A 14,292-nucleotide genomic window follows, 5' to 3' on the forward strand; every position below is an offset into this window, starting at 1 on the left:
CAGTGTCCTCTTACAGAGAGGAGAATGCTGGCTGCACCTGAGGATGAGCAGAGCTGAGAAAGGGAACTTGGGTAGAAGTAAACAGGGGCGTGTTACTATAGGGCTCAGAATATTAAGCATCCTTAGCAGATAAATATCCCAAATCATTATATTCTGCAAAAATACTGTATAAATACTGGGCCAAGTATTTCGTATATATGGGCCTGATATAACTGCGGTTATTGACTATAGCAAGTGTGCTGTATTATTTCATTCAGGTTCTTGGGGTGCTAATTTTATTTAATGGATAATAAGGGCCATCAAAAACAGAGTTGCTGCTTTGCTTGGTTTCATTGAAAGATGCACTCCTAAAAGGAGAGGAAATCCCCAAAATGATACTTGGTGATTAAGAACATAGAATATAGGATTTCAGTGTTTGCAAATCCTTTTTTTCAAATGAACTTGTGGCACTAATCCTCTAATGGCATTATTTCTTTGGAATATATGCCGGATTAAGGAGTCACAATGAGGCAAAGTACAAAAATCCACATTAATCTCTCACCAGTGGATGCTGTGTGGGATGCAACTTTAACTGTGTTTTTCCAGACCTGGTCTGTTCCTATCCTTGCCCCAGGTCTACACAGAGGGAGGAACAGATATAAACAAATGTGACACTGAGCGCTCGGCAGATGGTCACAAGCCATTTAACTAGATGGAAAGGCGTGGGCATTTATTATTTTTAAACTGCAAAAGCTTAGCCTGCCCTATGCTGTCTGTAGCGAACTGCAGGAAGGAGATGTATGGGTCTGTGAGGCAAAGCAGGGCAATGTTCAGCAGTGTGCAGGGAGAGAACAGCACTGCCCTGCCTACCAGCTAACGAGGGCCTGCCTGCCATTCTGTATTGCATGTACAGGGCACAGCCTGGGCTGCTGGAAAGTAATATCCATGCGTTCAGCCCTTGCTCTGGTCATCCTGCTTTGCTTTAGGATGTTCCCTCATCCTGCATAGCTTGCTTTCTAGGAAGAGGAAATTAGGTCGCTGTGAAAATACAGTTCCCTTCTCACTGGATTACAGAGATGCTGTCATGGTGCCATGAGGTATTTTTACTCTCATTCAATGGCCTAAAGTGGTGATAGAATTCCTGAATGGTCAATGCATCACTTAATGCACTGATGTCAGAGCACTGAAGCTAGCCAAGCCTAACCACTGTAATCAGTGCTTAGCGTGCTTAAGGATTTCCCCAGTTCCAGGGATCGGAGATTATCAGATATTCCCGTTCCACCTTCCCATCGGAGCACGGTGGGCACGGAGCCCTGAGCCCAGCAGAGCCTGGCACACGTGCACAGACCTGGGTTGCCTTGTCGCTGCTTCATCCCTGGGCACTCTCGTTAAGCACGACGTTGAAAGTGGGTGAAAGCTGTCGGGTTCACCAGGTTCCTTACTGACAGGAGTGCTTGGGGTTCTCAGCTGTCTGCGTAACTGAGACACCCAGGGAGGGGTGTAGGACTCACAGAGGTGCTCTCTCCCTGTGGATGCAGAGCAAGGTGCTGATTTTAGAGACTGGGTCAGGACAGCCATCCCTGCACTCAGGAGGCATTGCAACCAGCTTGGAGATCCCTGCTGTTTGGGAACAGTTATGTGCCCTTCGTTCTTGCAGGCAAACACTGCCCACGACAGCTGTTTTGCGCACTTCTTCCTTCTGCAAAATCTTTCTGTGTACTGTTTCTCACGGGTGGGAGGATTTTCCTGCCGTTCACTTTAAGTTTTCTTCTCCTAATCTTATCCTGTTGGCTCCCAGCAGCACACTGTGCCCCACTCAGCCCTGTCTGAATCATCTGTACGTTGACACACGGAGTCAGGGCTGTCCTCAGGTGGTGCCTGCCCCACTTGCACAGCAGTTGTTACTTTTATTGACCAGCTTTATCGCTCCCCACCAGAAACACTCCAGCTTGCATATGTCTGTAGTGTATACACAGCAGTGAGAGGTCCATGTATAAACGGTGTTGGAACAGGTGCAGGTGAAGGTGAGCAGGAAACGATGAGGAAAACTGAGTCTGCCACGTGAGGGGAGACAAGAAGTGTTGGGTTGATGTGGGCTATGTGGGTGACAACATCACAGATATCGACCAGGAGCATCTAAGCTAGAAAATGCAACTCTCACTGTCATGGAAATCAGATTCACACACACACTTACATAGGGCAGCTTGATTTATGCACCTGATGTGCTCTGTGATGTTGTACTGTGCTATCATGCTGTTGCCTACAAGCAGACCGTGCTGGGCGGCACAACAGGACCTCTCCTCTCCTGCCTGCTGTGCCATGAAGTGCCCAGCAGTGAGCTACCCCTCTGCGTTCCCTTCCATCACCAAACTGCGCCGCCCGCTGACACCTGGCTTTGCTCAGCCTCCACCAGCACTCCTGACAAGTATGGACAAAAGGGGTGGGAAAACAAAGAGCTTTTCTTCAGGTGCTGCTGTAACCCGACCTGCGAGGTGACTCAGCTGGCAGCAGCTGTGCGGGCCGTGGGGCGGTCAGGGTGCAGCGCTCAGCCTGCACTGCCACTTCCTCCTTTCTGCCTTGCCAGGGAGCTCAGCTGCGGCTCCGGCAGAGAGCACCCAAAGTGGATTCTCAACTCTCCCCCCTGAATAGCAAGGCTGGGGCAGCAGGCTGCTGTCAGGAGAGGTGTGCGGCAGCGGAGCGGCAGGAAGGACCCGCAGAGCTGTTGTGCAGAGCTGTTGTGCAGAGCTGTTGTGCAGAGCTGTTGTGCAGAGCTGTTGCCATAAGGCTGATGAAGACGGGAACACTCTAAAGAAAAGCACCTGGAATGCCCTGATAGGTAGAAGTGAGGTTTTGTTCACGTGCCATGGCTCACTTCTGCCAGCCCTGAAAGTGCTGTAAAAGGTGAAACAAGCCCACAGGTGTACCGATGGAAAAGACAGGTACGTTTTTTTGTCTGCTTAAAATAGTGCAGTTTTACAGCAAAAAAAGCAACCAGGGTAACTAGCATTGCTTTACAGCTCAATAGATGTGCACTCATGTCTATGTGCACCGCTTTGTACAATTTTTGTACTTTACACATGAGAAATACAGCTGCAAGAGGCTAGCAAGAGCAAGATTTAAAAGAATGCATCAGCTTTTTTCAGGTGCCCTCTCACTGAACACTTGTATTGCAGCAGATACCTTCCAGCAGGGGAAAAAGCCTACGTGTGTATTGTTGGTAACGGTGACATTGTGTGTAACAGTTATTAAAGTGATGGAGTTTGTGTGCTCTGCTGGGGACGTTGGGTTGTGCAGAGAGTCTGTGAGCAGATCTCTGCTGGGGAAACAGCAGCTTCGAAGTCAGCAAATGATGCTCCAGCAAGTGTGGTATGAACAAAGAAGGAAAGAATGCATATGGATTGTTAGAAAGCCAGACTTCAGTTTACCTGTCAATTAGTCATTGAGGCTGAGCTCATCATAGCACTGAACTCTTCCAAACAGACTGACTGGGGGCCTTGGTTTTTTCCAGCGTTGGTGCACTCCCAGGACTCCTTGTACTCCCTGCTGCACACCTCACCTTCTTGACAGCCAGAGCAGCCTTTGGCACGGGTCACTTTGGTGCCAAACTTGCCTGACAGGGAAGTCTTTAATTTGGCCATAGAGGATGCAGCAGCTTCAGCCGTTGGGCTCCCAGTGGCCAGGTGGGGTGGCCTCGGGTGCAGTCTGTGTTAACAAAGCAGCAGAAAGTGAATCTTGGACCATTTCACAGTGGGACCAGTGAGCCTGCTGTGCAGAGACTGAGCATTACCGGGTCCTTTGGAAGGAGGAGATATGAGCTCAGAGTCTAGTTCCCTAAACAGTGACACTGATATTAGCATGGAGGTGTTAGCATTAGAATGGTAGGAAATGGTCAGTGCATCTGCTGTTATGAAGGAGGGCATGCAAGAGTGAATGTTGCTTAATATAATTCCTTCTATGTCTGCTGACCCACTGAAAGGAGATGCACAGAGTTGCCAGAACAAGAGTGAGGAGGACATCCCAAAGAGTTCCCCATTTGACTTTGTTATAAAACAGTTCCAAGGGAAGAGGTCCTCTTCTGGAAAAAGAAAAGAGCAGCCTTCGGCCATCCAGAAGTTCTTCAGTGGCTTTGACTTCGGGAAATCGGAAGGCAAGGAAAGACAAGAAACAGAAGAAACATTAAAAAACAACTGTAGAGCTGATGATCAGAGTGAGAAGGAAAATCTCCCAGTAGAAGGTAATGCTGATACAGTGAACAAATCCGTGTGGCTGCATTTTAATTTCATAGAGAACTGTTTGCTTTTCTTACTAGACAAAATGTGGTATTTTACTGCCTACAATTCATCCTTTAGCCAGAATTTGCTTCTGGTTGAAACGTTTTTGAGGATGTGCCCTCTAACATGATTGGTGCCAAGCAAGGAGAGGGGTCTGTGCTGCTGAGGAGGCATAAAGCTTTTGCATGACCTCCATCTTGATCTCCAGTGTGAGAGGTCAGTGCTGGAGACAGCTTATTAGTTGCAGAGCTTATTTGGTTTCAAAGCCAAGCTTTGAGCAGTACCTTGGCTTGTTGTATTTAAGATTGGTCTCAGTCCACCCCACTGCTAAAGCAATCTGAAGGCAGTCGGAGCAGATGTTTCCTACCTTGACACCTGTGAGGGGGAGGGGAAGGGAATGGAAATTCATCGTGAATGTTATTCTGTACATACAAGAGCACTCTCTACACACCAGAGAAAATGAGGCTATTCTTAACAAGGTGCTGGAAGGTGAGGTTTAGAACCCCATCCTCTGTTCTAAGAGTTCTGGGAAAACAATGAGAGGACGGTTACTGTGAGTAGGATTACTGTTTTGTGTACCTTTTGGTGTTTTGGTTTTTTTCTTTTCATTTGTGGCCATTAGATGAAACTGCTGATTTATTAAAGGGATTAGTGAATAATACACATGAAACTTTCCTCGCTGTACAAACTGCGTGGAGGAAGAAGGTAAGCAAAGCAGGAAGTGCATTGCACAGACAATGTATGGAGTAAACACAGGCTGTCATAAAGCAGGAGACGATCACCACACAATTGCAGGGCCACTCTGTTCTGACTGATCCAGTACAGGCTGTACTCCAGCCATGTGGCACACAGGTGGTTATATGACTCGTGTATCCAGAGTAGCTGCAGTGCAGAGTTTTGCAAGAATCTCAGTGCTTGAACGAGTAGTGCAAACATCCTGAGTCACTGGCGTGAGGTGGCACGGAGATGTGAAAAAAAGATTCTTTTCTCCCTGAGCATCAGGAGCTTTGTACTGATCTGACCTATCTTATCACTCAGGTTGTTGGTCCACGCTGATCAAAAGTAGAGCCTGACTTACTGGCAGCTTTAGTTCATTTCCTAAAGTCTCCACCTGGCACTCTGGGTTGGTTGCAGAGGTAACCAGGGCTCTGTTTTCTTTGTTGCTCAGATGAATCTTCGCAGCTGATTTCTGAGGCAGAGTCACCATCTGGCGAGCAGAGATTTAACCAGTTCATGCAGAAACTGGGAAAGAAACCCAACAGCAAGAACCTGGATCTCAATAATTGTGCATTAAGTGCAGCAGATGTAACAGAGCTGGGTAAATACACATTTTATTCAGTTAGACACTTTGTGTATTTCTTTGATTCCGATTTGCCTATTCAGTTGTTCACTCTTTTCCTTTCCCTTTCTTTTATCTCGGACTTTGTTTAAGATTTCATTTGGTGGTCCCAGGTCCCTGGGAAACGTCAATAAATAAATTGTGTTAATTATGTAATATATAAAAATATTAAAACCATGCAAGTCTGTGCTGCAGGAGAGTACCTTCATTCTCAGGCAGCAGGTAAGAAAGCTGAGATACAGATTGTCATGATTTTCTGATGTTTTAGAAAGCATATCTGTATCAACATGTATTGACATCCAGGGTTTGCACGTGATGTACAAACAATACTTTCGTTTTTTTCAGCTTCTTTACTGCCATTTCTCCCAGAGCTGGAAGAGATCAGCCTCTCCTGGAATGGTTGTGTTGGAGGGACTTTGAAAACCCTCACTGCTCAGCTCCATCATGTGAACCTGCTGAAAGTCCTTCGTCTGAACAACTGCAGGCTGTCAGCTGAGGATGTCACCTCCTTAGGTACAGGCATTTACATTTGCTTTCAGACAGCTTGGGTGTAATGTAATCCATTTTGTCTCTTCCTGCATCCTGTCCCTACTGCTTCCACACTTGACAATGTGAAGTCCTGCTGTGAAACACTGGAAAGAAGTTGGGGTTTTGAGTGACCTCATACATTTGAATAGCTGTGTTGAGTTCATAGCTCAGGGCACAGAGCTTTCACATTCAGAAGGCAGCAAAATTCAGTCCCATTTGCAGAAAAACACGTTTTCCATCTGGATTAGGGTTTTTTTTTTTTTTTTTTTTCTGTCTTTAATATCTAATGGTAGGCAGCAAAAGTGAAAAAAGCTATCAGTGATAATAGGGTCAGTTTAGGACTTTGTGCTGCAGGATAGGTGCAATGCTTATCACAAAATATTTGTTGGTCTTTTGGAGGACACTTAAAACCATCAGTGCTGCCTCAGAGCTTTATAACTTATTTTTGTAAGCTCGGTATAAACTTATTCCTCTGCTTATTTCTTTGCTTGGAGTGCTTGCAGCCCTGCTTTTTGCAGAGTGTGTGATTTAAAGTTTTGAAGTTGGTGCTATGCACACCTAATGCTGAGTCACTTACCTCTGGGCCTGGGATTTACTCGTGGGGTGAGCCTGTGGTGCGCGTCTGAAAGAAGGGCAGACTCAACCAACTGCCTTATTCTAGAAGGTCACTGCTCATTTTGTAAGTTCCAATCTGATGAGAGCTTTCTTTTTCCCTATCACTCAAATCCTTTTTTTTTTTTTGTCAGGAAATGATCAGACATAAAATGTATGGTAATAGCTCAAAAGGTGCTCAGTAGCTCAGTAGGTGATACTATCTGCTGGGAAGGAAACACCCATCTTTGCAAAATTTGGTAGAAATAATTAGTCTGTTTCTGATGAGGGTAAAATCTGTGCTTCATTTTCCATCGGACTTTTTCAAGCATTTCTTTCTTTTTCATCTTCCTTTTTCATACTTTCTTTTCTCTTTGCATTTTCTTGGTTGTATTCTCAATTTATTTATTCTGGTTGGTTCTTCTGTGCCATTTCCTTCCCTCTGCCGGCTTGGCCTCTTGCAGAGGCAGCCACAAAACTGATCATAGAACTTGAATTTCCAGACAAAATTTGATGTCTTTGAGATGTGGAATAGCAACATATTGGCATTGATTTGCCTGTCATTTTGAAAATAACAAGGCCAATACTGCCTGTTTGATTTATCCATGGACGTGCATTTTTGGACTCTGTATTCTGCTTAGGAATAAATGCCTCAAATAAAAGCATCGTATCAACTTCTCCTATATGATTGCTCTGAGCTGTGACTGTGAGAGCTGGTATGAAGCCATTCCTGGAGATCTACTCTGTTAATTATCTTAGTAGAAAATGTGTCTGGAGTGTTAGTCCCCAGGTCAAACAGTAACAAGCTATGCTTTAGAGCATTGCTCTGTATTCAAGACTAGGCAATCATTTAAAACCAAACAAACAGCAACAACAAACAGGAATAAATCCACCTAACTAACCAAAAAACTTCAACAGATAAAAGTTAAGACGTATCCTTTTCTCTGAAATCTGGATTTCCACTTATAACAATGGAAAAAAACATTTTTGTATTATAAATCTTTAGTGAAGTATTAGTTAAGAGAACATAGAGACATGAAAAGTTCTTATAATTTAAATACAATTAGCGATTTCTGGACTGAATCTGAGACCTTAGATCAAATACTGTAAATTACATTTGCATATGGGCTGATTAAATGATCTTACTTGGAAATACACATCTGCCTCATCCCTCTGCAGAGGAATTTAGGAAGTTGGATTTTGCAGTGGGATATTAATGTTACAAAGCAGCACAAACACAGTTCAAATTGGCTCCTGTGTCAGGCTTGGAAAAGGCCAATTTTTGAGAGTACAATAAAAATCAGTGCTGTCTGCCTTGAAATCTTGGGAAGCTGGTTTGTTTCAAAATGATGCTTACCTTGATTCCTTACAAGCTGTGTTGAAAAATCCTGCTGGACACAAACCCTTTAAGTCTGAGAAATAGCTGTGAGAAGACTCCTTTCATCCCATCCCAAGTGTCCTGTGGACACAGTATGGAAAACAGTGGAAGTGTGCCAAGTAAAATAAGGTAGCACTATATAGGACAGTAAATTCAGACTTGTCACTTGTATTGATTTCCCTGTAGACTAGACTTTCTGGGTCACGGCACAGGTCTGCAATGATGGTCATGCAGTCTGATGAGTATTTGGGAACCTGGATAAATACCAGATCTGTGTGCACTGTGATGGTAACTTGTGATCTATTTTGCTCAATGGGCAAAGTGAGGATTTATACTCACTTTTATGGCAGTAGAGTGCCATACACCAATTTTCCTATCAAATAATACAAATTACAATTTGAGAATCAAGTGGCTAACTTTTTTATGTATTCAAAACTGTATTTTTGTTTCCCACTGAAGTTGGTATCTAGAATGAATCATCTTGGACTTCTGTTACAGGAGAGGCATTTGAAATTGTTCCTCAACTTGAAGAACTGGATTTATCATGGAACAGTAATATAGGTGGAAAACTATCACTCCTGACAAAAAAACTTCGGAAAGGATGCAAGATTAAACTTCTGAAAATTACAGATTGTAACCTGACAGCCAAAGATGGAGAATCCCTTGGTATGTGTATCCACATGTAACTCAGTTGAGTTAGATGATGACTGTTTTGAGGTCAATCTTAGTCGAAAGCTATTAATTTCAGGCTTTGCATTATAGCAGTATTTACCACTCAGTAAAAGAAGGGCGGAGGGATAGGAATTAGAGTTGGCATCCAGTTGCCACCTCTCCCCTCCTTCTTCTTACCATATCTTAATCTTATGTGGTCTTTTGGTCTGATTGAGTGTTTTAAAAGATTTTCTCCCTCAGGAGAAGTGCCTGTGCTCTGTTCTGATCTTTACTGTGGGAGATGGCTCTTATGCCACATACAGTCCTATATCTTTTCATTAGAAATTTTTATTTCTCTTTGTATTCTTGCTTTTTATTCTCCTGCATTTTTCTTACTGTCTTCTATTTTTTTACAGATTTTTTTTTCTATATGGGCTTTCACTGATTTTCTTGATTTCTATCCAGTCGATGTTTTGCTGTTTTTTTGGTAGAATTGGAACCTGAAAAGTTTAAACCACATGTATAGGCAGATCCAACCTGCCTTTTCCTTGTCATAGTGCTGTTCTTTTCTAGGACTCATCTGTGTGTTCCAGACAATTACCAATTCTAATTTTCTTTTTTTCTTCTCAGCTGAAATACTAAATGTGCTCCCAAACCTTGAAGTTTTAGATCTCTCTATCAACAAGCACATCGGTTGCAGCATGAAGGTCATTGCTCAGGATCTGAAAAATGTACCAGGCCTCAAGGAGTTGAACTTGCACATGTGTGGATTAAAGCAGGACAGCCTCCAGGGCTTAGGTTAGACTTTACATTCAGAAAGTCTTTCATTCTGCGTAAACTGTACATCTGAAACCCATTTCAGAAAGGCAGTGTGGTAGACTTGCTGATGGTTTGTCAGTATTAATGGACAATGGTTATTTGCTGCTTGAGGATTGATAAAAGACTACAGAGACTTTCTGCAGGAGTAGCATTTATCTTCCCTGAGCTCAAGCATGTGAAAGTCAGTGGGGAGAGTCACCTTCCACACCATTTATCTGAGACACATCTTAGGGTAGATTAATGGCTCTCTGGGCCTGCTTCCTCCCTCTCCAGACAGAGCATAGACAAGGGCACAGACAGTCTAGCTAACTTCTGAAGACTTAATCCTACTCTCAGAGGGGAATCCGAATCTGCCATTATCACTTAATGACTGTCCCGTGAAGCCATACGAAATTGGCTTATTATCTGTGTCTCTCCCTAGTGGAGGTCTTATCCGTAAGACAAAACAACTGGCACTAATTAGCACTTCCAGTAGTCATTTCAGCAAAAAGCTGAGGATTGAATGGATCTGGGGATGAGTTAACCTCACCTTCACCTGCTTTTTTAGAGAAGAATGGAGTAGCAGGGATGGAGAAGCTTTGTGGCATTACTGTGTCTGCTGTGATTATGTGCTGAAGCTCAGTCTGAAAGCTTTGCTTTCAATACTTTGTGCAGAATTTGACATTAAAGTAAATAACTGTTGAAGCTGTGGCCCGTGCTATCGTAGCAGTCAGTGACCAGCTTGCTGTCATTTCCTTTTCAGACGCCGCTTTACAGCACCTTACAGCACTGAGAAAATTAGACATATCGTGTAACAAAGAGATTGGTGGTGGCTTTAAAGACTCAACAGCTCATTTGGCCAGCTTGAAAAATCTCGAAGTCCTTGACCTCCACCAGTGCTGTGTAACAGAAGAAGACGTGGCCGTTTTGTGTAAGGACATCTTGAGGAAATGATTGAAGAATGTATGGTTTTGACTTCTGAAAATACTTCAAAGGCATAAGAGATTCTGCATAACATAGTCTAACAGATCTCAGTTCATTTGTTGTTAGGCAGCTGTGGAAATGCAGCTCAGGGGATAGCTTTCTTGATCAATATGGAGTGGTTTTTTTTCTCTGTATCAAAAGAGGTCCCATAGTGGCTGATCCCATGTGGAACTAAGGGCTTGAATCTGCCATGATTCAGACCCATGATGTGAATGTAGGAACTACCCCCAAGTCCTGTTGCCGAGGATCAGTAATCTGGGAAATGTCCAGAAGCAATCTCACTGCTGGTACAAGCTGGCATGGATCCAAGGCTTTTATGTGCATGCTATTATAACTGCCTAAAACTGCCTTAGTGAGCTCAGAAGTAGAGAATGATGTTGGTCTGCAACTCCTAAGTACTATTAGGAAGGAATATTACTCCTAAGTAATATTAGGAAGCTCTCCCATTCCATCAGTGAGACAGCTTATTTACTGTGTGCATTATCATAACTTTTTGGTATTAGTTTTTACTAAGAATTGCTCAAAGTATGTTTGAGTGTCAAAACTTGGCCTTGACTTCTGGGTTGTTGTATAAAGACAAGTAATGATGCCAGTCAAACATACAACTACATTAGTTCTGTATCAGTGACTAACAAATACTTCATGTTTTCAAAGCCCAGGTGATACCTTTACTCTCCAGTCTTCGAGAGCTGAATTTATCCTGGAATAAAAACATAGGAGTCTCATCTGACCCTCTTCTCGGCAGACTCAGGTTTTTACCTAAGCTGAAATCTGTGGCCATCAGCAATTGTGGTTTGGGCGAGGAGTCCTTTTCAGCACTAGGTAGGAATGTTTTTTTAAAGCGTGTCTGTTCTCAGAAGTCTCCTTGTGGGACCAAACACTTCATTCTCTGTTGGCTGAGCTCCAAAAATAATGGTTACATTACAGTACAGGTCCTGAGTGGAAAAGTAATTGTCGCTTTCCCCTCTGGTTGCTTGATGATGAAACCAGTGTTTTGTGGGACCTGGTTGCGAGGGAAGATCACTGTATGTCTTCCCGTTTCACCTGGCTGAATGAAGTGCTTTTAGTCCTTTATCTGTTAGTGAGCTTTTATGTACTTCTTAATATTGGAAGAGAAAGCAGCAGAACAAGATTCATTTTATGCTGGAATTGCAGTTTTATTGTAAATCTGCATTTGCAGTTTATTAAGGTCAAGATTTAAAGGTTTTTTTCCTCTTGCTACAGATGAAGTAGAAGCTTTCTGACTTATAGTTAAGTGTGGGGCAACAGAGGAGCTGAGAAAATGACTCCAGTAGTGGAAAAGGTACTGCAGAGCCAATGAAGAAAAGTTCAATCTAACACAGGATATGCAAATTCAACCTCTTTTGCTTACTTATTGCAAATCTCAGTGGATTAGTGGCTGCACTGTTCCATTGGCACACGAAACCTAAGTACGGAGGGATCTGCTAGAATGCATTGTGCATTTACTGTATGTTTGATACTCTTTGTTAGTGACACTGAAACCCACAATAAAGCTTGACTGCCTTTAGCAGAAGCAGCATCAATCTGAACTGATCTGAGGTCCCTGCAGAAAGAGTACCATGTTTATGTCATTCCGGTTATGTAAGAATGGCATCGTGGAAATCAGTGTTGTCAAAAGATACACTGCATTTCACCTTGAATGGTGAATTCACAGCAAAAATTGTCTGGGTTTTAGTGGATTTAAAATGTTTTAAAAATTAAATTGACTTCAGTGGAACAAGGTTAAGCCAGTAATGCAAACAGAAAGGAAAGAAAGCTCTTCTAAGAGTCCTTAAAGAACCTGTAGACAGGCCCTTGTTACACTGTTTAATTAACACAGGAGAGATTTTTTTTTTTGTCTGACTTTTAAGACAAAATAAGTCATTTTAAGCATAGGTAGGCAGCCTGCCAGGAGTCTATTGGCAGGTGACTTGCTGGTGAGGTGTCTGTTGAGGCCACGTTGTTTTCTCTTAGTAAGCAGAAGTTGCTGGTCTTAATCTTTTCAGCTGAGGCTGCCCTTCACCTTCCTGAACTGGAGATATTAGACCTTTCTTGGAATAAGTGCGTTGGTGGAAACCTAAAGCTGCTTTTGGGAGCACTAAAGCTTGCAACGGAGATTCAAGTGTTAAGACTGAGCAGCTGTAACTTGGTGGCTGAAGATTTGGCGCTTCTAAGTACGTATAACATGGTATTTACTAGCAGTCGAGGAGCCAGTGCACACAGACCACAATTCAGAAGGGATTTGTTCCATGTGCTGAGCACGTTTTTGGACAAATCAAATGAAAAGATGGAAAATACAGCACTGTTTTTCCCAGAAATTATTTTCATTTTGCTGAAAGCTGGGTGTCCTGAACACGCACAGTGCAAAGACTGAAATGGAGAAAAATGCATTTTTTATCCTTAGCAGTTTTATGTATTCATACAAAAATGCAGCACGTGGAACAAGTGTATGGTTCGACCTTGTTTTTTATATCAGCTTTTTAAACCTGCCTCTGAGGAGTTCTGTTTTGTTCACCTACTCTTTTTGGGTCAGTGATTGATGAGAAACGTACATGCTGACAGCCAGTAAGGCAGGCACTACCAGCCCTCAGTCCATTAGGTATGTTTCTGGAGTCCAACTGTGGTGGGAGAATTAAAATAGAAATATTTTAGCCCACTTCCCAGCAGCTGCTAAAAATGCTGGAAGGTGGGAACCCAATGAAGGAATAAATTTCAGGACTGTTTTGAAAACCTGTTTATTTTAAAGGCATCCTTATGATTCTGTGGGCCTGACTCGTGGGTTTTGAGTGTCTGAGATTGGCAATAGCCGTATGATTGCTATTAAGGCCCTGTAATCTGGAGGCTGGTGAGAAAAAGCCTGAATATTTTTGACTTTACAAACATCACCCTTGACAGGTGGCTCTTTTGTTGATTATCCATTAAGAATCTCAGCTACCTTTAGGGTATATAAGTCCCATTACCCTCCCACAGTGAGAGGTGGCTGTTGTAATCATGCAAACTCACTGAGTTTTGCTGTTCTCCTTCTAAATCTCCCTATAAAGCCTGCCTGTCTATTTTAATTGGCACCTTTTATATCATCCAACTGATTTCAAGGTTTTCAGGTTGCCATACACTTTTATGTTTGAGTCCTGCTGTTTGACTGCTGAAAGACTAAATAGTATGGTATTAAAATACTCATCTTACTTATAAGCTTTTAAAGCAATTGTCAGGATGTATTGGTTGTGTTTTGTGTGTTATTTCTTGCAGCGTTACTGGCACATGATGGCCACCTAGCCAGGTTACGGAAGCTGGATTTGAGTTATAATAACAACATCTCTGATGAAGGGTGGATGGTTTTCTGTCAAGGCTTAGCAGCACTCAAAGAACTCTCAGAGCTGGATGTCAGTCTTCGCCCATCATCCTGCAGTGCCTGTGGGACGTGGTTCAGTGAGTTGTTAGCAGCACTGACAAAGCTGCCTGCATTGGCAGAGCTGGGGATGCAAAGATGGGTCCTTTCAGAATCACAGCGTAAACAGCTGGAAGGCTTTAATCAAGACAACAAAAGAAACATTCGTTTTGACTGCTGACGGAGGTTGGAGGTTTCTGGAAAGCCTTTCACAAGCAATATGTGAACTAAGTACTGTGTGTCTCGCTTAGAAGACTGCACGGTTTCTTGTTATCTCTTCTTGTGAGAGGACTTGAAATGGTTGAAAATTTATATAAAAACAGTTATTTAACTTTCTACACTCATAGATTATTCCATTCAATAACGTATTCTTTCAGATTCTCTGGGC

The 14,292-nt window shown here is 42.9% G+C and overlaps 1 protein-coding gene across 5 annotated transcripts in view; it reads left to right on the forward strand.

The window, feature by feature from the left end:
• The window catches only part of LRRC31 (leucine rich repeat containing 31), a 36,768-nt gene extending 22,528 nt beyond the window's left edge, over nt 1-14,240 (forward strand). The window contains exons 2-11 of one of the 5 annotated variants that reach the window (XM_015291724.4): nt 2,564-2,918; nt 3,956-4,213; nt 5,419-5,568; nt 5,935-6,102; nt 8,585-8,752; nt 9,368-9,535; nt 10,299-10,466; nt 11,174-11,341; nt 12,526-12,693; nt 13,766-14,240. In XM_015291724.4, coding sequence (XP_015147210.2) covers nt 2,906-2,918; nt 3,956-4,213; nt 5,419-5,568; nt 5,935-6,102; nt 8,585-8,752; nt 9,368-9,535; nt 10,299-10,466; nt 11,174-11,341; nt 12,526-12,693; nt 13,766-14,085 — 1,749 coding nt within the window. In that variant the 5' untranslated portion in view covers nt 2,564-2,905 and the 3' untranslated portion in view covers nt 14,086-14,240. Of the gene's footprint in view, nt 1-2,468; nt 2,919-3,955; nt 4,214-5,418; nt 5,569-5,934; nt 6,103-8,584; nt 8,753-9,367; nt 9,536-10,298; nt 10,467-11,173; nt 11,342-12,525; nt 12,694-13,765 lie in introns of those variants that run through there. The other 4 variants (XM_040706098.2, XM_040706096.2, XM_040706097.2 and 1 more) reach the window with 4 other exon arrangements.
• The last annotated feature ends 52 nt before the right edge of the window (nt 14,241-14,292 follow it).

Source organism: Gallus gallus, chromosome 9, assembly GCF_016699485.2.
Source record: "Gallus gallus isolate bGalGal1 chromosome 9, bGalGal1.mat.broiler.GRCg7b, whole genome shotgun sequence".
Taxonomy (NCBI): Eukaryota; Metazoa; Chordata; class Aves; order Galliformes; family Phasianidae; genus Gallus; species Gallus gallus.